Source organism: Eleutherodactylus coqui, chromosome 1, assembly GCF_035609145.1.
Source record: "Eleutherodactylus coqui strain aEleCoq1 chromosome 1, aEleCoq1.hap1, whole genome shotgun sequence".
Classification (NCBI taxonomy): Eukaryota; Metazoa; Chordata; class Amphibia; order Anura; family Eleutherodactylidae; genus Eleutherodactylus; species Eleutherodactylus coqui.
This window is the reverse complement of record NC_089837.1, coordinates 380,148,832-380,173,206: the sequence shown is the minus strand read 5'-3', so window position 1 is coordinate 380,173,206 and position 24,375 is coordinate 380,148,832. Positions and strand designations below refer to the sequence as shown.

Below are 24,375 nucleotides of genomic sequence, written 5' to 3'. Positions count from 1 at the left end.
GAGACGAGCGGGCAGGTACTCGCATAAGGTACTACTCGCTAGAGTAGTTTGCCTTAGCAAGTACGCTCGCTCATCTCTAGTTAGACCCCATTTACACTAACAGATGATCGTTCAAATGACAGTTTGAGTGACAGTTTTGATCGATCATCTTTGCATACCTTTGCTAAGTAGCTACTATACAGTTATGCAGCTGGAGCAGGACACAGCCGTGGCCCCTAATAGAACAATACAGCTGTTTTGCATAGGAAAACAGCTGTATTGTTCTGCATGCTTACTGCCCTTGCCCCGCTGTGAATTCACAACAGGACACATGCACAGAGAATCTTATCAGTGCAGCCGGCTGTGATTAACAGCAGGCTGAGCTTATAACAGCTGATCAATCAATTCAAGAAAACTTGAAGTGAGCGAAGAATGACTCGTGCACGAAAACTGAACGATGTCCCTACATTTAGATGCAACAAGAATCACTCAAAAGACGGCTTTGAGCGATTTTGGAGCAATTCTCATTGTGTCTAAATGAGCTTTTACCCAGAACCAGCCAGCAGCACAGATAAGAAGCTGAAAGGCATGCCTACCATGGAGCTCCATCTGGGTCCATGATTGCTTAATAGTGTCTGCGGTTTTCATGTGCTGTAAAATGTCTAGATTACAGGAATGTAAATTTAGTGTTGTGTTGTTTGCCTGCTAAAATTACTGCTTTATGTAGCTGTGATATCTCTTGTTTTCTGTAATAGAAATCTCTCAGTGTCTTTATTTGTTTGTAGTGGAAGTTTATTATGTCTACGAAGCCTTGCCCTCCTCCTTAACCCCTTAGTGACCAAGCCTGTTTGCACCTTAATGACCGAGCCAAATTTTGGAAATCTGACATGTCACTTTAACAAAGAATAACTCCGTTAAGGTTTTGCATATCCAAGTGATTTTGACATTGTTTTTTCACCACATATTGTACTTAATTTAGGGGGTAAAAATTGACCGATATAATTTGTGTATGTTTATTAAAAGCGCCAAAATTGGGAAAATTTTAAAAAAATTGTCATTTTTTTCACATTTTCAATTGCAATATCTAGAATATGTGCAAATTTGCTCAGATATATATTTCCATCTGTTTACCTTATTCTGGATTCACATTTGAAAAACTTTCCTTTTTTTAACCATTTAGGAGACGTACAAATTTAACATTAATTATCAACATTTTGAGGAACACTTTGTTTTCCTGCACTAAGCCAAGATTGCAAAAGCTCATAGGTGTCAGAATGATAGATACCCGCACAAATAACCCCATTTTAAAAACTACACCCCTTAATATATTCACTGAGGGGGGTCATGAGTATTTTGAGCCCACATTTTTTTGTCAGGAGTTATTGCAATTTAGAGGAGAAAAAATAAAATTAAATATTTTAGCAAATATGTCATTTTAAAAGCAGGGTTTTTTTTCTATAGTGCACATGAAAATGAGAATTTAGACTGCAAAATGGATACCCCTGTTTGTCCTGTGTTCAGAAACATACCTATTGTGGTCCCAATCTGCTTACAGGATACATGGCTAGGCCTATAATGGAAGGAGTACACGTTGGATTTCAGGACACAACTGAATAAATTCCAGGCCCCATTGCTCACTTGTGCAGAAAAAAAAGTTGACTCCCTAAAAATAACCCCCACACCTCCATGCCCTTTTTGGCTTTCCCTGAATCTTAGATAACAGTAAAAATGTAAACTGTGCAGTATGTCCAAAGACAGGGGTAATTACAAAGGCCTGGTTGGGATGAGCACATGGTGCAGTAAAACCGGGTATCCCTACTCTTTCCATGCTTTTTTGGGGGGAGTATCTCTTGAGCTCAGTGGCAGGGATGGGTTGTAAAAAGTGGTGCTTTGTGAGGCTTGCTGAGGTGCAGCGGTCTCACGCAGAAGACACACAACAAGCTGCTCCTGGAACTGCAAGAAGGCAAGCGTTCCCGGGGCTTCTTGTAAATTTACGTATTACAGGTAGCTGTCTGAATAACACCGCATGTGGAATCCCAGCTGTGAGCCTGGCTGTGGCCCTGCATACGGTCGTGTAAAGTACGGCACATAACTGTGTACTCACACAGGCGGTCATGCGCCATACACCTTTTTCTCTTTGTATTTTCTGCGCCATTGCTTAGCGATGATGCGGGTACCTGCATCCCGTACACAATGTAGTTACATATGGGCTATGGTTATATCTGCGACCATGGAGCATAATGGGCTCTATGTTGCGGATATCCACGGTAAAATAGAACATGCTGCGTTCTGTTTTCTGCGAGTGTATTACGTAATTTCAACCCGCTAACGTGAGCGTAATGGTGTAATCCAATGCCGAGTAAACGCATGCGGAATCCGCAATTTCTATCCGGTCGTGAGAGCGGCCTAAGGTAGATCGCTACCTTTTTATCACGTGATGGGGGACCGCTCAACAAGGCCACTGGTCACCACACTAGGCTCTCGGTGACCAAAGGTCGCCGAGAGCAAGGCAGTTTTAATTTTCCTGGATTCCTTGGCTCCTGCGCATGTGTTCTGCGTTTTGCTCAGTCGTGCATGCGCAAAAGCTGGGTAAGGTCTGTGGAGGAGGATCACGTCGGAACTCAAATGTGATGGCCTATGGTAAGACGTTTCATCTCCTCTCACCAATCGCATCAGTGAAGGGAGATGAAACTTCAACTTTTTTTTACTTTTACGTGATTGCCATTATCCACTGGATAACAGCGATCACGGGATCAGGGACCACATACCGCGGCCTCCCCATGACATCTCCAAGCTCTCGGCTACCTTTGGTAGCCAGGAGCAGGGAGATTTTAAATTTGCCAAACAATTTTTGTTTTTTTCGCATGTGTTCGCTATTTTGCTAACGGGCAAATGCACCAAAGCTGATAAAGGTGCGCAGATCCGTCAGGGGACAAATCTGGGGACCGTAGGTATGTCATCTAATCTCCCCTTACGAATACGAAACTAACTTTTAACATTTTTTTTTACACTTTTTATGATCACTGTTATCCGATGGATAAAAGTGATCATGTGACTGGGAACCACATACAGCAGTTCCCGATGACATCTCCCTGCACTCGGCTAGCTTTGACAGCCGGGTGCAGGGAGATTTTAAATTTGCCAGGCTCTCCGGCCTTCGGTGCATGCGCAGCCTATGGCAAGTGCAGATCACCGCAGGACATCACGGAGGATGCAGGTGAGTATTTTCAGCTACCCTGTAGAGATGAGCGAGCATGCTTGGATAAGGCAGTTACTCGAGTGGGCATCGCTCTTCTCGAGTAACTGCATTCTCATCCGAACAGGCTGGGGGAAGGAGGGCGGCGGCGGTGGATAACGAGGGGGGAGAGAGAGAGGGAGATCTATTTCACTCTCCCCTCCGCTGCACCCCCTCCTCCCACCCCCGTGCCTGCTCGGACAAGAATGCACTTACTCGAGAAGAGTAACTGATGTCTGGCGCTCATGCCTGGGACAATGCGGAGGACGGGGGTGAGTACGCTCAGCTGCCCTTATGGATCTGATCCATAAGGGCAGCTGAATCTTTAACTTTTTAAAAACTTAAGTACACTTACATGCGATTGGTGCTATCCGCTGGATAGCGCCGATTGCGTGACCAAGGGGGAAGGAAGCTCCCAGTGGCCCCCCATGACAGCTCCAGGATGTCGGCTACCTCTGTGAGCTGACAGCCTGGAGCTATCGCGTCCAGAGCCTGCAGGGCTTTAATCCAGAGGAAGCAGGTTTTTACGTCCCTGGGGATTAAATCCCATTAAAAGGATGTAAAAAAAAAAAAAAAGCTGTGAATGATCTAAAACTATAAAAGAAACAGTCCTCACCTTTTCTTTACTTCTCAATCCAGTAATGAAGCTCCAGCAGTAGAGATAAGCGAGCATACTCGCTAAAGGCAATTGCTCGAGCGAGCATTGCCTTTAGCGAGTATCTCCCCGCTCGAGACGGAAGGTTCGGGTGCCGGCGCGGGGGAGCGGTGAGTAGCGGCAGTCAGCAGGAGGGAGCGGGGGGGGGGGGGGGGGGAGAGAGAGAGATCTCCCCTCTGTTGCGCCCCGCTCTTCCCCGCAGCTGGCACCCGAACCTTCCGTCTCGAGCGGGGAGATACTCGCTAAAGGCAATGCTCGCTTGAGCAATTGCCTTTAGCGAGTATACTCGCTCATCTCTATCCAGCAGCCCTCCTGGTCTTTCTTTACAAACAGCTAGCACATGATTGCTGCTGCCAATCAGTGTATGCTGTGGTCATGTGTTGGGACCTGGGATGCCAGTAGTACATCACTAATGGGTGAGCAGTCTAGCCCATGAACATTATTGCCAGGGATTAACAGATCTACACATAGGGGAAGTCTCACATATCATGTTTTTTTTCTTATTGGAAGATTATGTTTATTTTGTGATTTTTTTGTTATATGAAATTCACAATTTTCTGTTCAATCCATACATCTTTTGACCCACTATAGAGTTATGGCCTGTGCCTCTCATTGTAAATTACCATAATGTCATGATTGGTGTATGCAATCATCTAGTGACAGAAACCTCCTGTACTGTACATTGCCCTTGTAAATGCTGGTGATTTAGCTTGTGCCCATCATAACAATGTCATTTTTAAGTTTTATTCTTGGAGCTGCACCAAGTTTCTTACAAGTAGGAAGTTACATGGAGGACCAAAGCGAAACCCAAAGAGAAGCAGCTAGTACCGTATTTTTTTTTTTGTCTAAAGTTTTCTATTGACTCATTGTCATTGTTCAACAGAAGTTCTTTGTTACCGAACTAACTCATATTTTTTCCTAATTTCTTAAATACAATCTTTGATATACCAGATGCTGAAAGAGAACCTCTGTCCGACAATAACACCATTATTGGCAGTAATGTACATACTGAGGTATACACAAAACCTCAGTACCATTTTTTTTACTCCCTCTGCTGGCATCTGTGAATGCACCCTTGCGCTGGGTTTACACTGTGCTTGGGTATTAATTCAGAAGGATTGTTACATTAAATATATCTGTCATTGACAAAAATACAAAAGCCTATTGTATGGAAACTTAATTTAAGGAAACTGCTGTAGAGTCAACTAGACTTCAAAATACAGTTGAAACAGAAGTATTCCAGCCCAACATATGCCAAAGGAATACACTTTTTGCATATAGTATGTTTGGCTAGTAGAAATCTAAGGGCACATTATAAATACGTACACTTCAGCAGAATGTTCTGGTGTGCGGTATATGCCAAACATATTGGCTGAAGCAGCGTCATTCAAAGCCTAAAGCTTAAAGGGGTTTTCAATGGAAATACTATTGATGCCCTATCATCAGGATAGGTCATCAATAGTTGTTCGGCCGGGGTCCGTCACTCGGGACCCTGAGCAACCAGCTGTACGGGAGCTGTCAGCATCGCAATAATACAGAGATCGGAGCGGAAGCCTCCACGCTGACCTCCATGTAGTGGCCAGCGCTTGTAAGTGCAGGCATGACTCATTGAAATCAATGAGAGCCGTGCTTGCAGTTACAAGTGCCGGCCACTGCATGGGAGGCTAGCGCGGAGGCTTCCGCTCCGACCTGTGTATTTGAAGCATAAGTCTCTGCACCAACGTCCCATGTAGTGGCCGATGCCTGTCTGAAAAGTTACCAGATGGTAACAAGTGATGGTTTGGTTTTTCAATTAAAAAGTGTCAGGACCATTGATACAATAGCTTTATTCATTCTATTCTTTCAACTTTTTAAGACGACTGCTCAGAAAACTTCTGTAATTAAAACACAGGTGTCCTATTTAAGTGTGATTGTTCTCAGTAAGAGAAACCAAGTAATCCTGTAGATATGATACCTTTTAATGGCTAACAAAAATACATGATATTGCAAGCCTTCAGATCCTCTCAGAATCCTTCCTCAGGCATAATTAAATAGATTTGGACAGGGCACATATATACACATGATCACAAGGCACAGCCATGGTGAACTTAATTTGCACTAGATACTGTAAATACCAGAGACAGTATGAGAGGGTACAGACATTGTGATTAATAGCACTTAGATAAATATCAGGGAGGGAGGGATGAGCAAAACAGTAAATAATTATTTACCTAGTCGAATGACAAAAAATGTGAACGCTTTTAAGCTCTACATTGCTGTTAGGGGGTCAACACCAGGCCAGCCTGTCACCTCCGCTGTGGGTTTCTCATTTCTCACATTCTCCACTTGTGTAAAAAAAAACTCTCCCAGATACATACCGTTTCTGATAGTTTCAAAGATGGTAATAAATTTATATTCCCAAATTCTTCTGTGGTGATGTTGGGACTTAAAATTGCCTTTAAGTATGATAACTCTCATATGTTGTACGTTGCATCCATGACTAGAGAAGTGCTTTGCCACAGGTGATTCTTTCTCTCTTTAATTGTGTGGCGATGAGATCTCATCCTTGCTTTCAGTTTTTGTCCCGTTTCTTCAGCATAAAGGGCCCCAGAATGTACCGTACACAAATGAAACTCTGCTTGTTCTATTTAGGTGATACGTGCATGACTGTAAACTGCATCATACACACTCTCAATACTCTCCTATCTTAAGGCAGCCTACTTTTTCCTCCTCTCTGTCAAGACTCCAAGTCAGTGTGTCCCAACTCCAGTCCCTGGGGTACCCCCATAGGTCATGTATTTAGGATATCCTATAATAAGAACACCTGTGGCAATGTCTGAGGCACTGACAATAATTATAACACCTGTGCAATACTGAGGAAATACTGAGAACATGACCTTTCGGGGGTCCCTGAGGACTATAGTTGGGAAACACTGGTCTAGACTCCAATGTCTCACTAGTCTTCTCTTTCTCCCTCCTTCTGAGAGGATTCTTCTCAGTTGCTGCACACTACTGTAAGACATCTGACAGATGATGCAGATGCAGGATCAATCACTACAGCAAACAGTACCTGTGAAATAAACAAGACAGAAAGCTGCTAATTAACCCTTTCCAATCCAATTTGTATCCTGGTTTTCCTAGGGGGCTTACAGCAGTGCTATATGCTGGCTAAAGCCAGTACTGCATGAAGTGACACGTTTGATAGGCTCCGACAGCAGAGAGGCTGGCAATATATACAATAAAAGAACCCCGACGGACGTCTTCCAACATCGGAGCTGTATAGCCTTAAATCATAATGTCTTCACACGTCAGACAGTTGATTGGAAAGGGTTACGGTGGCTATATACACCTTAGATAAAGGACTGCTGACCATCTAATGTGTATGCAGGTGTCAAGACTTCCCCTGATCTTAAAGGAGATGTCTCGAGGAAGCAGTGAATTTTTTTTTTTGCCCAGTCCCTTTAATTAAGCATACATTACTAATTACCCCTGTAAATGACTTTTCTAGCTGGTTTCTACTTACAGTTCCAGCGTTTCAGCAACTTATAAAAATTTTCCCAAGATGGCCGCCGGCTCTTCTCTCTTCGCTTGCTGCAGCCCGACGTGCGCGCTCCCGAGACGCTACCAGCTGTGTCTCCCTGACAACCAGACGCCCCGCAGCCGCCGACCGGACCCCGGGATTGAACGCGGCCGACCAGTCACCCACCGCCAGGCAGCAGGTAACCGGCGCAGCCCCCCCATCACAGCGGCAGCCCCCCCCCCCCCGTCACAGCGACAGCCCCCCCATCGCGACAGCCCCCCCATCACAGCGCCGCCCCCCCCCCCCCGACACAGCGACAGCCCCCCCCCCAGCACAGCGACAGTCCCCCCATCGCAGCGGCAGCCCCCCCGGCACAGCGACAGCCCCCCCCCGGCACAACGACAGCCCCCCCCCGGCACAACGACAGCCCCCCCATCGCAGCAACAGCCCCCCCCCCGGCACAGCGACAGCCCTCCCGGCACAGCGACAGCCCTCCCGGCACAGCAACAGCCCTCCCATCGCAGCGGCAGCCCCCCCCCCGGCGCAGCGGCAGCCCCCCCCCGGCCCATCACTTACCTGGGCGGCAGGACGGCGAGACAGCTGGGCGGCTTCTTGGGACAGCTCGGCACCTTCCTCTAACAGAGGATGGTACAGAATGGCCGCTCCAGCGCGCTACCGAGCAGTGACAGCTCGTCTGCGCATGCGCAGAAGAGCTGTAGCGAGGAGCACACTGAAGCGGCTCATGCTGAAAGGAGAAGACCGGACTGCGCAAGCGCGTCTAAAAAAGCAAGCTGCCAGCGAATTTAGACGGAACCATGAAGACGAGGACGCCAGCAACGGAGCAGGTAAGTGAATAACTTCTGTATGGCTCATATTTAATGCACAATGTATATTACAAAGTGCATTAATATGGCCATACAGAAGTGTATGACCCCACTTGCTTTCGCGAGACAACCCCTTTAAGAGACAGAAGTGTTGGGCATGTTGGATTTCAAAATGCCTGCTTCTTTCAGCCAAGTATGCATGTGGGGAGAGTGCTGAGAAGAATAGCTATCAGCCAAATAAACCAACAGCTACTGAACATGTATGGTCCTCTTAAAAGGGCTCTACTGATGCTATGCCATAATCACCAGGACCTTTAACCCCTTTAGTAGCACGTCCAGAAAATCCCCAGGGCTTGCTGCACTGACCATGCAGTAAAACCCCGGAAAAGATTTGTGGACAGCTCTAGTGCTAAAATGTGCAGAGCACTGAGCTGTCATCTGAAATCTTCCGTGGGCTTTTACTTTTATTTTCCAAAATTGTTATAATGTATTCTTTCATTACAAAAAAAATGTTGCAATGTGATTGTTGAATTCCTTAATAAATACTTGCGAGATTAAATTGTATTGTTGACTCATTTAAAAAAAAAAACTGCTCTGGGAGGCATGACATGGTAATAATAAACCTGCCACTGAAAGGGGTAAATGGGCATCTTGCAGTCTCTGTATACAGTGACAAAACACAGTAAGAATCTGCTATCATCATATTTTCTGCTTTATCATTGGTGCAGTCTTTTTTTTTTTTATTGCATTCTAATGAAATGTAGGTGGCTTGTGTTTTTGCTGCTGAAGTAGTGTACTCCAGCATCAGAGAAGGTGGACAGCAAAACTTCCTTGTGGAGATCCCTGATAAAGACTTCTATTGAGACAAGACTTGGACATGGAAAACCTTGTAGAAACAGTTCTAAATAACCTTTGATATATTTGCTGCTGTTTTTCCACAACTGCGGCGCAACCTTCCTCAGTGCCACTAGGTGACAATAGGAATGTGCCGTAAAGGTGATGATTGCAACACAAACTAACAAAAATAGTGAAGAGACACCAAAAAAAAATGGGGAAAATATTTAATAAAATTTTGTAATTAACAAGCAGCAACAAACATGAATTTAATATACCGTATATTTTATTAAGAATGAAGGATTACCAAACTTAACAATTGTTCCAGATAATGCTCCTCACCCCTCTTCCATTCTCGGGCGAGCAGAGTCAGTAATACTTATCTTCACCGTGCAGAACCTCTGCTAAGAGAGAGCTCTTCTAAATCAAGACGGGTATAGCAGCATTCCGATAATCCTCCTCACTTCAGTAATCTTTTCTTCCACGAAAGCGTGCTCTATTGTCCAACTATGAAAGATAGATAAGACATTGGGAAAATTCAAGGAACATAAAAAAAAATCTGATACAGGATTGAACTGGTGCTGTCAGGGATCAAGCATCAGGAGTGAGGGGCTCTTGACTGGGCGAGAACATAATGGACTTATTTTAGGTTTACAGGTATGTCTGGATCTGTTCCAAAATGGGTCCATCATGACTCTTATAAAAAGCATCTGCCATGGCACCAGTGTGAACAGAGCCTTATCCATAGCCGCACATTCACCTGACCAGACTTTTGCAGACACTCTTGTATCATTACCATGTATGTTACATAAGATGTTTGTACAACCTATTCTACTTTTGCTGATCAAATAAATAAGTCTGTGATGAGGCTTTGAAAGGAAAAGTTTGCTCTGCTGGTCAAAGCAAATGCTTAGTGTGATCATCCCGCCTTTCAGTAAAAAAGCGCTAAAATAGACACAGAGGACGTTCTTGCATAAAGAGAACCTACCTATAGAGGATGTATAAGAGGAACTTACTATTGATCTTTTACACTCAAAAAAGGAGACCTGTAAAGCCCTGCAGTGGCCTTCCTTCAGACACTCCTTTGGGGTCTTTCCTTCCTGCAAGGAGACAACATTTAAATGGACATTGTCAATTCAACAAACGTTGCATACATTAATAGTTCAAGTGAAAACAAGAATGTTTGTATTGTTAAATAACTTTCAATTCACTGCTAAAATCCATCTTGAGAAATTATATGGCTTATGAGCTGAGTGATGGATCAGGTTACCTTCTGCCTATAGAAGTCCATAGAGAGGTAGAGAGGGGAAGAAGCAGCTAGAGAGAGGCATAGAGATGCTGCTGAAGGGTGACTTTAGTAAGTGTCCTATGTCAGCTTTCTGCTGGATTCACCATACTGAATAATGTCATTCATACTACTGCTTCGGAGTGTGTGCTGCAGAGAGACAGGGGAGCAGGATCTCCTCCTCTGTGTGTGCAGAATGTGGTAGACATCATGGCAGCTATTCTCCTCCCACTAGCTCGGAGAAAATTAAGCTGCCAAAGTGCTGTCTGTTTGACTAGCAAAACTGAATAATTCTGTTTGGGGGTTCCTTCTCAATGCCATTTTTGGCATACATGACAGAACCCCAGGAAGAAATCTCAAGGTGTAATGAAAAACGTTGTAGGGACAAAGTCTAAGGAGTTATTTGCCAGTTTAGGTCACAGCCATCAACAGAGAGGTGGCAGTGTATGTATAGTCATGCGATTTATGAGAAATGCAGACCTTTAATAATTAACCCCCCATGCACCTCCAACATTTGTCTGACAGCAGTTTCCCCTGTCACCTCCATACACCTGAATGTTTGTGTCTAGAGAGGTAAACTGCAGCCACACTACTCTGGTTCCGGCTGATCTTCAGGGAAACTAAAGGATTAGGCACTGAAAGTCAACATCCCTGATCCTTCTTTCCCTTGACATCATCTATAGGAGCAAAGTTGAGTCGCCCCCATACATATCAGAGAATTGCTCAGCCCCACCATTATTGGCAGGTTCAGGTGTCTAAAGTCTTAAGCCACTCTCACACATGACGTTCGCAAAATGCTGCGATTTTACCGCCGTTTTTGGACGCAGGTCACTGCCTCCGACAGTGGGTTTTAACACACCCTATCATCCTGATGGGATATGAGGTGCATTAATGGCAGTAAAATAGATCGGATAGCACTCAAAAATGTTAGAAAACGCTACGATCAAGCACAGGTCTGCAAGGTTCCAATGAAATCAATGGAGCCTTGTAGCGAGATTACCGCGGCGTTCAAAATGCCACGATAATCGCGGTAAAAACAGATGTGTGAGAGTGGCCTTAGCTTGAATGGGGGTCTTTAGAGGCTTACACAGTCATACATATTAGACTGCATTTACACTCAGCAGTGTACATTTAACATATGTGCAAGAAAGCTTCTAGTGTATACGTTAAATATATCCATAGGCTTTAATCGCCCCACCAGGTCTAAAAGGATATATGTGTGAAGCCAGTGTACTTTTTTCGCTGTATAGAATAGTATAGTCAACTATGCTGATCTATAAAGAAAAATGTATGCCTACTGGCCTATAAGCCTGTAAAGTGGCATTAGTCGGAGGCATGCATTGAGAAATCCTTCTGACGTACATTCCATAATGCACTCCAAGATTGTTATCTCCACCGACCTCTCTATAAACAAGTGTGATCAGCTGAATGGAGAATATGTTTATCCCTATTTTCGGAGCAGCACTTTGACAACCGCTTATCTCTAGGTAGAACTACAAAGTTGCGCAAGTTGAAGTTTTCATCTGTGGTGCAGTCAGAACGCCCCATCACTCTGTTGGTAAGAAGCGCCCACTTTTGTCTCCCGTGTTTGGGCAGTGTGGCTTACTGGTAACATGGCATCATTACACCAGAGGCTACACATTGGAGCACTGAGTACAGAAGCAGAACTTCTCAGGTAAATGTAGTCATATGGACATGTTTCAGGGGGACTTGTAAAAAAGACCAAGAGCTTTACGACTACCTTTGTCTTTGCGTACACCAACCATCGCTCAGCTCCTAAAAAAAGGACAAAATATTCCAATGGCAGATGGGTCCATTGTACGATGGAAGTCTGTGCAGCGACCGCCTGCTGTACTACAGCGAACATGTCTGCTGACAGAGTGGGACATAAGTTATGGGTGCAATGTTTATGTCACTCTGTCTATAGGTGCTCAGCTGTAGATCACTGTGAGGCTAGGACAAAGGCGTAGCTAAAGGCTCAGGGGCCCGGATGCAAAAGGTCAGCATGGGCCCCCCTCCCCAGAACTTTCCTCTGCGTTGTTGTGTAAGAGAAGCCATACTGCTTGCCGAACACCAGCTTGTTCCTCACTCCATTTTGTAACTTACTTGATGCTCATAATTCGTTATTTTGGAATATGAATAGGATAATGAGAAGTTTACAAAGCCTGAAGAAGAAAGCTATGATTGACCTTCACTCACACAAGCGTGCGCTCAGGTGAAGACGGCTGATTAAACATGGGCTTTGTTTTAGAAATGTATTTTGCTTAGCAAATAGTAAAACAGATGATAATGAGTTCTTCAAGAGTTTGGTATTATTGTATCTTGACGCCACCGGAAGCTAGGGGTTTGACAGGGCTTGGATGCAGGAACACCCCTGTCACACCCCTAGCTCCTTATTGGCTGTATAGCAGAAGGTCCTAGCAGCGTCTAGATTGAGTTGTGGCTGCCCTGCAGGGTTAGGGTTCGGGCAATTTTTCCTGTTAGGCTTACATTATTAGCTGTACATCAATACAGACGCTGCTGTGACAGGGGAGCGCTGATGCAGCAGAGCTCAGGTACTCCCCTTCACAGAAGCCTCCCAGCTGTGCGCTTACTCCTCAGCCCCCACCTGTGTATGGCAGCAGCAGCACCTGGGGAGACTGACAGTGGGGCTGCTAAGGGAATCGCTGGTGGGAGAGGACAGCTAATGGCAGCAGGGCCAATACAGTTGAGACAGAGAGAGTGACAGCGGGTGCGAGAGGACAGCCGGCGGGAGCGGTCCCACGAAAGGCGATAGTGCCAGTGGGGAGTGCAGGTAGGAGACGACAGCCAGTGGTAGTGTGCCCAGTAAAGGGGAGAGTGACACCGAGGAGCAAACGTGGGAGAGGACAGCCGCCGAGAGTGAGGCCGGTGTCTGCAAATGCTCCCCTGCCTCCTCTTCCTGCTGCAGCTGTGACCGGCGACAATGATTCCAGGTCCAAATTCTCTTTCCTGAAGCGCAGCCCGCAAACGTTCTCACTCACTGCCAGGACCTGCGAGCCTGAGGAAGAGAAGCCAACAGCCGGCCAATCAGGAATAGGGGACGTCAACCCACTGTCAATCTTGTCTCCACCAGTACTTCCTGGTGGTGACAAGATAAAATGATACCGAAGAGTTTTGCCCATAGACCAACGTGCGAAAAATTAGTAAGCAGTAATAGAGAACTGTAACACGTTATGTATAAGTCAGGTGACCTCCAGCCTTGCTTTTAATGTATTTGTCTAAAAGGACTATAAATACTTTGGCTTGTTAACAAATAAACGGAATCAGCCGTGATCACACAACTGCCTGGGTGACCTGCGATTCTCCAAGCGGCTCGCACTTAACCCTTGAATTTAGAACACAAGAATATCCCTGTAGCGGTCCACTGCACTGACAGTCAGGTCCCTTAAGAAGTCCATTAATGCAACACTAGCAGCCATCAACAATGACCCCTCAACCGCCCATGTGCCACCTATAATACCGCTGCCTTCTTATATGTTAGGGTGCTCCCTCTGCACCCCTACAGCTCCGCCAGAAGGTCTATCTGTATGTCTATGGACGTACCAGCACACAGGCGCTCTCCAGCAGGCAGGTCTTCAGATCCTCCCTCACCCCAGCACAAGGACGGGTGTCCTCCTCTTTACCCTCATAATATTTAGGCATGGCTGCCGGCTCGGTATGCAGCTACATCTGACACTTTACTGACACCTTTCTATGGGCAGCGCCATGTTTCTCCCAAAATGCAATGCGAGGCGTTCTATCGCAGTCTAGCGCGTTACATGACGTCATAACTGTGCGCAACGAGAAAGGGAGAACTACATTTCCCGTGAGCTCTCGCACAAGGAAGCTCATGCGCCACGCTTCCGCTTCCTCATGGCGTCACGGGGCACTACGTGTTTTGGGCTGTGTTGCAGGAAGCGGAGCTCATCAGGTGAGTTGTGGAGCACGGAGTCCCTCGGCAGTTGTGGCATGGCGTCAGACTCTGCTAGGGGGCGCCACAGTTACATCACCGCCAGTGAAGGCTCTGCCATAGCAGCAGCAGGGAGGAGCTGGTGCAGGACAGTCCCCATGCTCGGACACCAGAGAGGATTTTGTACCTGCCAGTAGTAGTCTGTATTTGTGTTAGGCATTGCTGGCTGATAGTTACACTCAGAGGGTCTGGCCGTTGGGGACTGAGCCCCCCACTGGTCGCTGGAAGGAAGCCGCAAATGATCCTATCCCCGGTCACTAACTGAGGATGAGCGACCCTCCAATATTGGTGCAGACTCCTGGCCTGCAGGAGGGGGAGGGGGACTACCTGCAGTTCTCTGCTGTCCCTCCAATCTGTTCCCAGTCCAGTTTTTGGCCATCCAAGTTGGCCGACACTCTTCAGACTACCCAATCCCCACAGTGCACTGGTAGTGTTAGACTACCAGTGCACTATGCCTGCTCTCTGATTGGCCAGAGCTGCTCATGTGACCGTACTGGCCAAGCTGTGGTGTAGAGGGGAACAACTGCAGGTCCCGCACGTCCCTCCTCCGGAAGGAACAGGGAGAACCGCTGTATTGGGAAGTCTACGGTCCTCGGCCATAAGAAGGAGATCTGTGTCCTTGTAGTGATACTCCTCCTGACATCACATTATAGGCCTCTCACCAACCAAGCCAGGATCCTACTGCACACCGATGAGGGGCAAACACCCCGAAACAGCTGTCTGTGTATGGATTCTGGCTTGATTTCCTATTTCCAATCATTGCTCTACAGACCTGTATAAAGAGTCTCATATTGACTTGCAGGAATGCTGCCATCCAATAGGTGGCGCTCCAGAGGCATTGTTCCCTCTTCCCTATATGCATATCAGTATCTGTAGCACAGAGGGGGTGGGGATGTACATGTTGTATATGTTTGCCCATGTAATACTGGCCCTCTTGTTCTACCTGCAGGCTGTATGTGAACCCGTGCTCCCAAGATGCTGCCTACTACATCCATGAACTCTCGGACACAAGGCAATGGGACACTAAGTTCTCGGGATGCCGCCCGCCACACGGCCGGAGCCAAGCGCTACAAGTACCTGCGGCGGCTGCTCCACTTCAGGCACATGGACTTTGAGTTTGCGCTCTGGCAGATGCTTTATCTCTTTACTTCACCGCAGAAAGTCTACAGAAACTTCCAGTACAGGAAACAGACCAAAGACCAGTGGGCGCGAGACGACCCCGCGTTCCTGGTGCTGCTCAGTGTCTGGCTCTGTGGTACGTTGGATTCGTGTAAACCCCCATGAACCCCTTGGTGCCGGCTCACACAAGCGGGTGCGGAAGACGCAGCGTTTCACCACGTATTGCTGCATATCTTAGCGATTTATCACTGCGCATGGCAGCGTATCTCACACGCACTGTTATGCGCAGTCTGACTTGTGTGGTTTTTTTTTTCTTTATTTCCTGCCTGTCGCTTAGCGACACTGTGTATAAATGAAGCACATATGCAATGTAATAGCATATGTACAGCATTTATTACACGCCCATAGAGGACAATAGGCTGTATCATGCATAATACGAGGTAAAATTGAACATTCTGTGTTTTGGGTTTTTTTGGGGTTTTTTTTTTTTTTACACGTGTACTATTCGCAATATAAAAAAACACTGGTGTGACTAGGTCAATGAAAATAAGTGTACTTTCATTGACTGACTCCATTTACTGCAAATACGCTCGCCTGCCCTTGAAGGGGTTTTGGCATTTAAAAAAAATAATAAAATCTATAGTCTCCTATTTCTTCCCCGTTAGTCTCCCTACCACATCTTCTCCAGTGCCCTGGGGTCACCTCTCCACACGCCAGCTGATTTGTTATGAAGGCTGCATTCCTCTCATTCTCTTCCTGCCACATCAGTGAAGGTCAGGTCCCTGTGACGTAGCGTTCACTGCCTAGGAAGGAATTCTAATCTGTTGCCGAGACAGCTTGCATGAGCAGCCTCTGCGGCAGATCGGCACTCCCCCTGCTGGCCTGTAAGCTGTGACATAACGTACATTGGTTGGCAAGAAGAAGACTGCCAGCCAATGTACGTAACAGGAAGGAGAGCAATCAGCCAGCTGGAGGTAAGGTGACCCCTCCCCGGATTATACAGGAGAAGATGGGTGAGGTCAAAATCTGGTAAGTAGACAGACGGGGGAGGAATAAGTAAGTCTAGAGGTTTTTTTTTTTTGTTTTTTTTTTTTATTACAGAACCCATTTAAGGACATGGCCTATTTTGAGCTTAAGGACACGACAATTTATATATATATATTTTTTTTTTTCCTTTTTAAATTTTTTACAATGTATATAATGCAGCATAAATGACATTTTTACAGCATGTTGGTATGATTATGATAATACTGACTATATATAATATATAATTAGTTTTTAGGTTTCTCCTCTTTTGTACAATAAAACCCCTTTTTTGCATCACTGCATTCAAAGCCCCATAACTTTTTTTATTTTTCCATTGCCGCAGCTCTATGAGGGCTTGTTTTGTGTGATGCCTGATGAGGAGGTAAGATGTGCACCAATCAGGTGATCCCCAGCAGCTCATTTTCATCAGCCACATGTTTATTCAAACTACAGGAAAGAAACAAGTAACATGCGGATGAATATTTACTGTATTTCCTACTATTTGTCTTGTGTAAGTCTCTCTATATTCTCCTTGCAGTGTCCACTCTAATGTTTGGCTTTGTCTTGAGCATGGGGTTTGTGGAGACCGTGAAGCTTCTTCTGTGGATCGTGTTTATTGACTGCGTGGGTGTTGGGCTGCTGATTGCAACCTTCATGTGGTGAGTCCTTCGCGGCGTACAATGTAGAAGCGCATCGCACTCCATTCTGCACTCTAAAAGCCATTGATCGCCAGAACCTTTCACTCGATAACTGTGTACTGGGATAAGTTTTATTATTTTTACATACATGTGAAGTACGGATTGGGTGCTCATGTATCAAGGCAAATACAAGAGATCTGTTTTAAGCTGAAATACTGATGGAATCGCTTTTCTGCATAATCCATCATTTAAATCCTACATTAACTTTTATGTATCATCAAAAATAAAGCAATAGGGTCAACAACTGCAATGATACGTAAGATAAAAACCAAGGTGTTGGACTGTATTTGGATGGGGTGGATTTTCTGTGTTGGTTCCACACTGACAATCCACAATCGATCGCGTACCGTGAGGCAATAGGATGGGGGTTTACCAAATACTGGGCTTGTAAGGCTGCTTGCACATCGGTGCTGGGGATTCTGCTTTCCTGCTGGCTTTGGAGAGCAGGAAAGGGGAATCAACGTGGCTGAGCTGTTTTGTCCAGAGAATAACGCTCGCTATAATGGTGTCCGCCCGGCTTTTTTTCCCCGGTATTTTCAGCCACATCTGGGACCGAACCTCCAACTGGCGGTGCAAACGCGGGTGTGAAAGCACCCTAAGACATGTAAATATAGTATAAGTGAGAACCTTCTTCGGGTCGTATCTGCATGGCACGAAGGCATTAGGCCTTTGGCTAGACGTCTATGTAACCTGCAGCTCTTCTGTGCTTTGTCTTTCAGGTTTATCTCTAACAAGTACCTGGTGAAGCATCAGGGAAGGGACTATGATGTGGAATGGGGTTATGCCTTTGATGTCCACTTAAATGCATTCTATCCTCTTCTAGTCATTCTGCATTTTATCCAGTTGTTCTTCATCAAATGTAAGGAAATTGCGTGTTGAAGATGTATTTTTGGAAAGTACCCGTCAGTGGACATTATTGAGGAATGTTTTAGAACACAATTCCCACATTGAAGAGATCGCACTGATCTCTAGTGCTCAAACCACATCAAGATGTGACCTAGATGTCATTCTGTGGGTAACCTGGACATCCTTCTCTGAGTAACCCGGACATCATAAAGCTCCACTGAAACCAGTGCTGCCACTCGTTCACCTCTATACAGAGAGCTGAAATATCAGGCCCAGCTCTCAATATGGTTTTAATGGGACTGTCAGCTACTTGTAGCCCTATTATACTTGCCGGTTTTATACTTGCCTTCCCCACCTTTGTCCCAATGTCAGCAGCGTGCCAAGTAGTCCTCCTGTTCTCATTTTATAATGGGAGGACTGCATAGCACACGCCATGCAGTCCACTCAATGTATTCAGCACTCACACCAGGAAAAGGGAGGACAAGAACTCACATCTCCATTTGGGGAGCAGGAAAGGGGAATCCGAATGGCTCCATCTTTAGACGGAATTGACCCCATTGACTATAATGGGGTCCTCCCACTTTCCACCCATCTGCCTGAATTCTGGACGGTAGAAAAAGTGCTGCATTCAGCGCTTTTTCTAGCGGCTGAAAATACCAGATCTGTGATGGAATCTCCAGCAAGTGGTTCCAATGCAGATGTGAAACAAGCCTAAATCTTACCCCCCTGGACTCAGCGGGTCACCTACTTTCAGCCCATAAGCTTAGCTGTAAAAGCAGCCTACTACTAGTCAGTTTCCAACAGGGCCAAAGTGGTTTGAAAGATCTGCAGAATGACGTGGCCCATATTAGTTTGGGCCAGCTCATGAATCCGCACTGAGATAATCTTAGGAAGATTTCAGCAGAACTATGGTAGTCCCGGTAGAGCAAGATGGGGACTTTGCTTAGTTGCTTAGCCCAGTAGCTGAGTGACTTCACTTCTCCATCCTACTTGTCATGCAAAGTAAAACAACTGTCATATCTGTGGTTTATTGCAAGGCATGGCAACAGGAACATAGTGCTAGACCAGCAGCACCCTACTGTATTTTCACCTCCGTTTTATATCTGTAATATAGGGTGCGTCCCGGCCTGACTGTGGGTCTCTGGGGCCTATCCCGAACTATGAGCATAGTAGGAATGTAAGATGCTCTTAGAATCCCAGAATGGTAGAGTTGAAAGGGACCTCCAGGGTCATCAGGTCCAGCCCCCTGCTGAGCGCAGGATTCACTAAATCATCCCAGACAGATATTTGTCCAGCCTTTGTTTGAAGACTTCCATTGAAGGAGAACTCGCCACCTCCCGTGGTAACCTGTTCCACTCATTGATCTTAGTTTGGTATTACGGATGCAGAATGGCGGCTGGATACAGTAGTGTGCTCACGGTCTTATTTAGACGTAGTTGCTTTATATTTCCATGGACATTTTCTTATTTCCTGTTGTCTAATGTAATAATACAATTGTTGTCCTCATTTCCTCCTGGCCTCCTACAAAGGGTTTACACATCCTCTCCACTCTCTTTTGCAGATGTAGTCTTGTCGGATTGGTTTATCGGATACTTTGTTGGTAACACATTCTGGCTGATTGCAATTGGCTATTACATCTATATAACATTCCTTGGATATAGTGGTAAGTTACAGGGTCAGGACTTGTCTTGTGCGCCATATATAATGACTTTAGTGGAAATCTCAGCCAATACAATGGCTAATATAACTCTCATCCAGAATCACAATTTCACAAGCGCGATATTGGTCCGTGTTTCTCGCTCGCCCCTGTGAACACACCCTTGTTGTGTACATGTTTAGGGCTAAGTTGCAGTGCGAGTAATCTGTTTTTATTTTTCGGCATAGGCAAGATTTATTACCACTCGCTCATCTCTATTGTATCCTTGTTAGAAATACTGTTTAAGAGGGCACTGGATGAGCACACGCTCGAATATATCTTAAGGGGTTTTCCATAAACTCAACAAAATAGCCACCATATATGCAGCCTATGAAAATCTCTGTCCTCGGATGGATTTAAAGCATTTCTAGACTGAAGGAGGAAGAGGATGGGGCCTAATACCACGTTCGGTCCTGTTAGGCTAAATGCTAAGCCATAGAGAAGTGGACAGTATGGTGTTAGGCCCCGCCCCCTTTTCATCTGTTTTAGGACAGGTGGCATATATCTCTAGACTGATAGTAAAAGGCGGCGGGGCAGAGCCAAATACCACTGTTTGGGCCTCTTAGGCCCCCTGTCCACAGTCATTGCGGAATATCCGTGGTCGGGACCTTTCCTAGGAGCGTGCAATCTACTCTGCTTCCCACTCACTATTGTGGTAGGAGTGTGTGCTTTAAAATACACACACAGCGTGTGAACTCTCTTAGGCTGGCTGCACATCAACAGATATTTGCTGCGGAATCCGCGGTCGTCATCGGCACCACAGAGCCGCAGCAAATACCGCTCAGAGCATGCTTTGTAAAAAAAACTATTCTTCCTGCACACTCGCGGAAACCAATTGCGATTTCCACTCACGAAGGAAAAATCGCAGGATTTTCTATTTTAGTGCGAATTCCACATGGGAAAACATCCATTAAAGTCAATGGAAGCCGTCCAACTTGAGGCCCTTCCGCAAGTAACATTGCAGAAAGATCGCCAATTTCACATCAACGTCTAGTGACGGTGCGGGAAAAATAAACATTAAATTCTGTACTGCGCATGTCTGACGGCGGCTCACCGCGGCCATCCACAGTACAGATAAGACAGGTACGCGTGGATGCTGGCTGTGGTTAAAGGTGGATTCCGCTGCGGGCTACTGCATGCAAAATCCGACCCGTTCAAGTGCCGCCAGCCTTAGGCTGGTTTCACACAAGCGTAAATTCACCCATAATAGGGACTAGTAAACTCAAATTATTGTACAGTAGATTACTGTCATGTTGTGCGTTTGGGTCAGCAGACCATCAGTTGAGCCCAGACACTTGTCCATATTACACACACATAAATGCGCATGTAATATTCTCATATGAAACTGGTTTTAAAGGTAGTTCTTACATAACCAGGCCCAGCAGCTCATTATGATATTAAAAGAAAACCTGGCCTAATGAAGACTTCCCGGGTCTGCCATCTTGGTACACATCTTCACCCCTATCAAAGATGGGGTTTAATAGCATCCCTGTCAGCCTTATGCTGAAAGGTACAATACACTGCAATACAGAAGTGTATTATATGACTAATCCCTCATATAATACATTTTGTTTTACAAATATTGAAATTTTCTCCATAAATATGGTTTATTATGTAAAAAAGAAAATTACATATAATGTAGCAGCACAAACAGTTTTTCCTTTTCGAAGTCTTTTTTTTTTTTTTTGTGCAAGAAGAAATGGATAAACTTGGCATCTCTGTAATTGTACTGCCCTAAAGAATAAAGGTACTGCGTTACTTATGCCGCACAGGACAATGCAGTATTTAAAACGGAGCAAATATCTTCCAAAAATTTCCACTTTTTATTCCTCAGTCCGAAGAATATTCTCCTAAAAGGCTTGGGCTGTCCTCTAGATGCTTTTGATGTGAGACAAGGCTTTGTGTTCTTTTTGCGTCTTGCACCTCTCCCATGGATGCCAATTTTGCCCAGTGTATTATTGTGGAATCGTGTACATTGCAGTTCTTTAGATAGTAGTCTGGGTTATTTTGTGACCCCCTGGATGAGTCCTTGACTATCTATCAAAATCATGCATATTAGCAATTTTTTAATTTTTTTTTAATACCCTGCATCTCAAGTGATTATTATGCCTGGGTGTGGCTAGTAAAATTAAACCTAGTTGTCTATTGAACTTGGTTAAGTCTTGGACAAATACTTTTTTCACATAGGGCTAAACAGCATTTTTCCTTTTAATACATAAAAACCTTATTTAAAAACAGTGTTTTGTGTTTACTTGAGTTATCTTGGTCTAATTTTAAAAGTATTTTTTAAACTCCGTGCAAAGGTGATTTGTGCAATGCCAAAGTTTTTACCTTGTAGAGCATTGCCTAGGCTGCATACTTCAGCTGAGAGCAGAGTTAGGTGTCTAAAGTCTGGTTTAGACACAACGATTATTGCTCAAAAGATGTCTTTTGAGCGATAATCGTTGTGCTTTTTTACAGCGCAAGGTGATCGCTCAAACGTTGAGCGATCACCTTGCGCTCCGAGTACGGTATACAGAAGACAAGCAGGGCCTCTTGTCTTCTGCGTCCAGCTGTTCTCTGCTCTGAGCCCTCAGCTGGTATACAGCCGAGCGGGTTATGCAGAAGACAAGCGGGGTAGCTTGTCTTTTGCATCCAGCTGTTCTCTGCTCGGAGCGCCCGCCTGTTATACAGCCAAGCGCTCCGAGCGGGGTATGCAGAACACAGCTGGACCACTGTGGTCTTCATACCCCGGCTGTTCACGGAGCGCTCAGCTGGTATACAGCTGTGCGCTCCGTGCGGATTATGAAGAACACAGCTGGACCGACCGTCTGTTATGTCACGTGAAAGACTTCTGCTTATTGTGAGAATTGTCTTGTTGATCACACTTTTGTATTTCTCTCCTAGCATTGCCATTTTTGAAGAACACAGTGGTATTACTTTATCCATTTGCAGCGTTAATATTGCTCTATGTCTTGTCCTTGGCTCTGGGATGGAACTTCACCGCCATGCTCTACGCTTTCTACAAGTACCGAGTGAACTGAAGATGGTGTGGCTTTATTATTGATGTTGTATAAATTGTAAATATCTCACTGTAGAATATAGCGGAAGTCTCTGGTTTAAGAAAAATGTGTTTTGTTTTTATTGTCTTTGCGGAAAAGGTAATTAAATATTTATTTCTTTGCACGGAGAACCTTGGATCGTGGAGATAAACAGAATTGGGCGCTACCAACTTTTTTTGATTGTTCTAAGCAAAAGATTCATATACCTCTTATACTACGACAACCGATGTTCCCTATTCTCCCTTACACTGGATGCCATGCTGGGCTGTAGATTTTGTAGTAATGGTTGCAATTTCCAAAGCTAAAACATGAACAAATGCAAGAAGTGGGAAATTCCCCCAAATAGTTTTAGGCTGGAAATGAAAAAGTTGTAGATTTCTTTTTTCCAGGACTAAAAGAAATTTCAAGATATATGTGTAAACCTCCTACCGTGTAGAGGAATGTTTCATTAGTGCTTGGCCATTGATGATTCTCACCATTTTGATTAAGCACAATTCTATTTTTTGTGAAACCAGGAATGGATATAAATGTTGCCTCTGCATGTGGGGCTAATATTGGAGCTAAAAGAAGAATTGGGTGCGGTTTATCGGGGCCAGGGCCAATGCAACTGGTAAAGAGGAGACCCTTTCAGAAGTGACCAGCATGTGTTGCTAGTTGGATAAGGAAAGCAGGAATTGTCAGAGAAGAATGGGGTTCATATTCATGCATCTCGCAACGCACAAATCTCATGGGATTTTTACTCCGGTGTGATGGCAGCCTTAGTGTGTTTCAGCGTTTAATGCATATCCTCACCCGTGCAATGATGGGTGCGTTAAAAACACTGTCAAATGCGTTTGACAATGCTGTAAAACGTGGTGTTTCAACAGTATGAGAGTGGCCTAAAGAAAAATGCCAGAGTTGCTGCTGCTCATCCTGCCGCCCCAAAACACTGAGTGATTAAAAAGTCATGACACCAATGAAAATGTCAACTTATCCAGCAAAAAAAAAACTCACATAACTTCGTTGACTGAAAGGTAGAAAACTTAAACCTCACTTTATGGCTCTTGGCCCATGCTGACATAAAACATGGCATTTATTAGGTCCTTAACCCCTTCAGCGGCAGTCCCAGAAATTTTACGTGACTAGCTCCACTGCCCATAGTGATATAGCCCGGAAGATTTCCGGGCTATGTTTCACTATGGGACCGTGCAGAACACAATGCCATAAGCTGTAGCACTATGTTCTGCACACACACCGCTGGCGTAGTTCCACAGAGAATCAGTGCAGGACTTTAAAAAAGAAATGGGAAGATATAACCAATCTGACAACAACTTCCTGCCTTTTTTTTTTTTTTTTTTTTTTTAAAACTCCTGCACTGTTTACACATTGCCATGGAGACCATTGGCTTGTCAGAAGCGGCTGATGGTCCCCGTGGCAGGAAGAGTTGGTGATCGGCTGTCAGATGATAGCCGGGGACCAGCTCTTACAGCGGAGAATGGAGAAAATCTCCATTGTTTAACCCTTTACGTGCCACGGTCTGTGTAACCGCAGCATGTAAAGGGCTCACTGAGGGAGGGAGCTCCATCTGTCTCCATCGGACTCCCCGCAATGTGCTCAGGGGGTCCTGATGGGTCTCTGTGGCACTCGGAGGCTTTAATATAGCCTCTGTGTCTGCCAGCTAAATTGGGC

General features: G+C 45.2%; 2 protein-coding genes across 2 annotated transcripts; one reads left to right on the top strand and one right to left on the bottom strand.

The window, feature by feature from the left end:
* Positions 1-9,236: 9,236 nt before the first annotated feature.
* COA5 (cytochrome c oxidase assembly factor 5) lies at positions 9,237-14,075 on the bottom strand. Its single transcript, XM_066579090.1, has 3 exons — positions 13,876-14,075; positions 10,043-10,126; positions 9,237-9,533 (listed from the first exon to the last, which is right to left on the bottom strand). The coding sequence occupies exons 1-3, from the start codon at positions 13,972-13,974 to the stop codon at positions 9,492-9,494; spliced, it is 225 nt and encodes a 74-aa protein (XP_066435187.1). The 5' UTR covers positions 13,975-14,075; the 3' UTR covers positions 9,237-9,491.
* Positions 14,076-14,153: 78 nt separating this feature from the next.
* On the top strand, positions 14,154-22,774 carry UNC50 (unc-50 inner nuclear membrane RNA binding protein). The gene is made up of 6 exons (XM_066579079.1): positions 14,154-14,242; positions 15,231-15,536; positions 16,965-17,085; positions 17,844-17,983; positions 19,532-19,633; positions 22,553-22,774. The coding sequence occupies exons 2-6, from the start codon at positions 15,257-15,259 to the stop codon at positions 22,687-22,689; spliced, it is 780 nt and encodes a 259-aa protein (XP_066435176.1). The 5' UTR covers positions 14,154-14,242; positions 15,231-15,256; the 3' UTR covers positions 22,690-22,774.
* The last annotated feature ends 1,601 nt before the right edge of the window (positions 22,775-24,375 follow it).

Coding starts and splice junctions, on each gene's coding strand:
- COA5 (XM_066579090.1), bottom strand. CDS start 13,974: ATGCCTAAATATTATGAGGGTAAAGAGGAGGACACCCGTCCTTGTGCT. Junction 10,127..13,875: donor TGGAGAGCGCCTGTGTGCTG/GTACGTCCATAG, acceptor GTCTCCTTGCAG/GAAGGAAAGACCCCAAAGGA. Junction 9,534..10,042: donor TTGAGTGTAAAAGATCAATA/GTAAGTTCCTCT, acceptor TATCTTTCATAG/TTGGACAATAGAGCACGCTT.
- UNC50 (XM_066579079.1), top strand. CDS start 15,257: ATGCTGCCTACTACATCCATGAACTCTCGGACACAAGGCAATGGGACA. Junction 15,537..16,964: donor GCTCAGTGTCTGGCTCTGTG/GTACGTTGGATT, acceptor TTCTCCTTGCAG/TGTCCACTCTAATGTTTGGC. Junction 17,984..19,531: donor CCAGTTGTTCTTCATCAAAT/GTAAGGAAATTG, acceptor TCTCTTTTGCAG/ATGTAGTCTTGTCGGATTGG.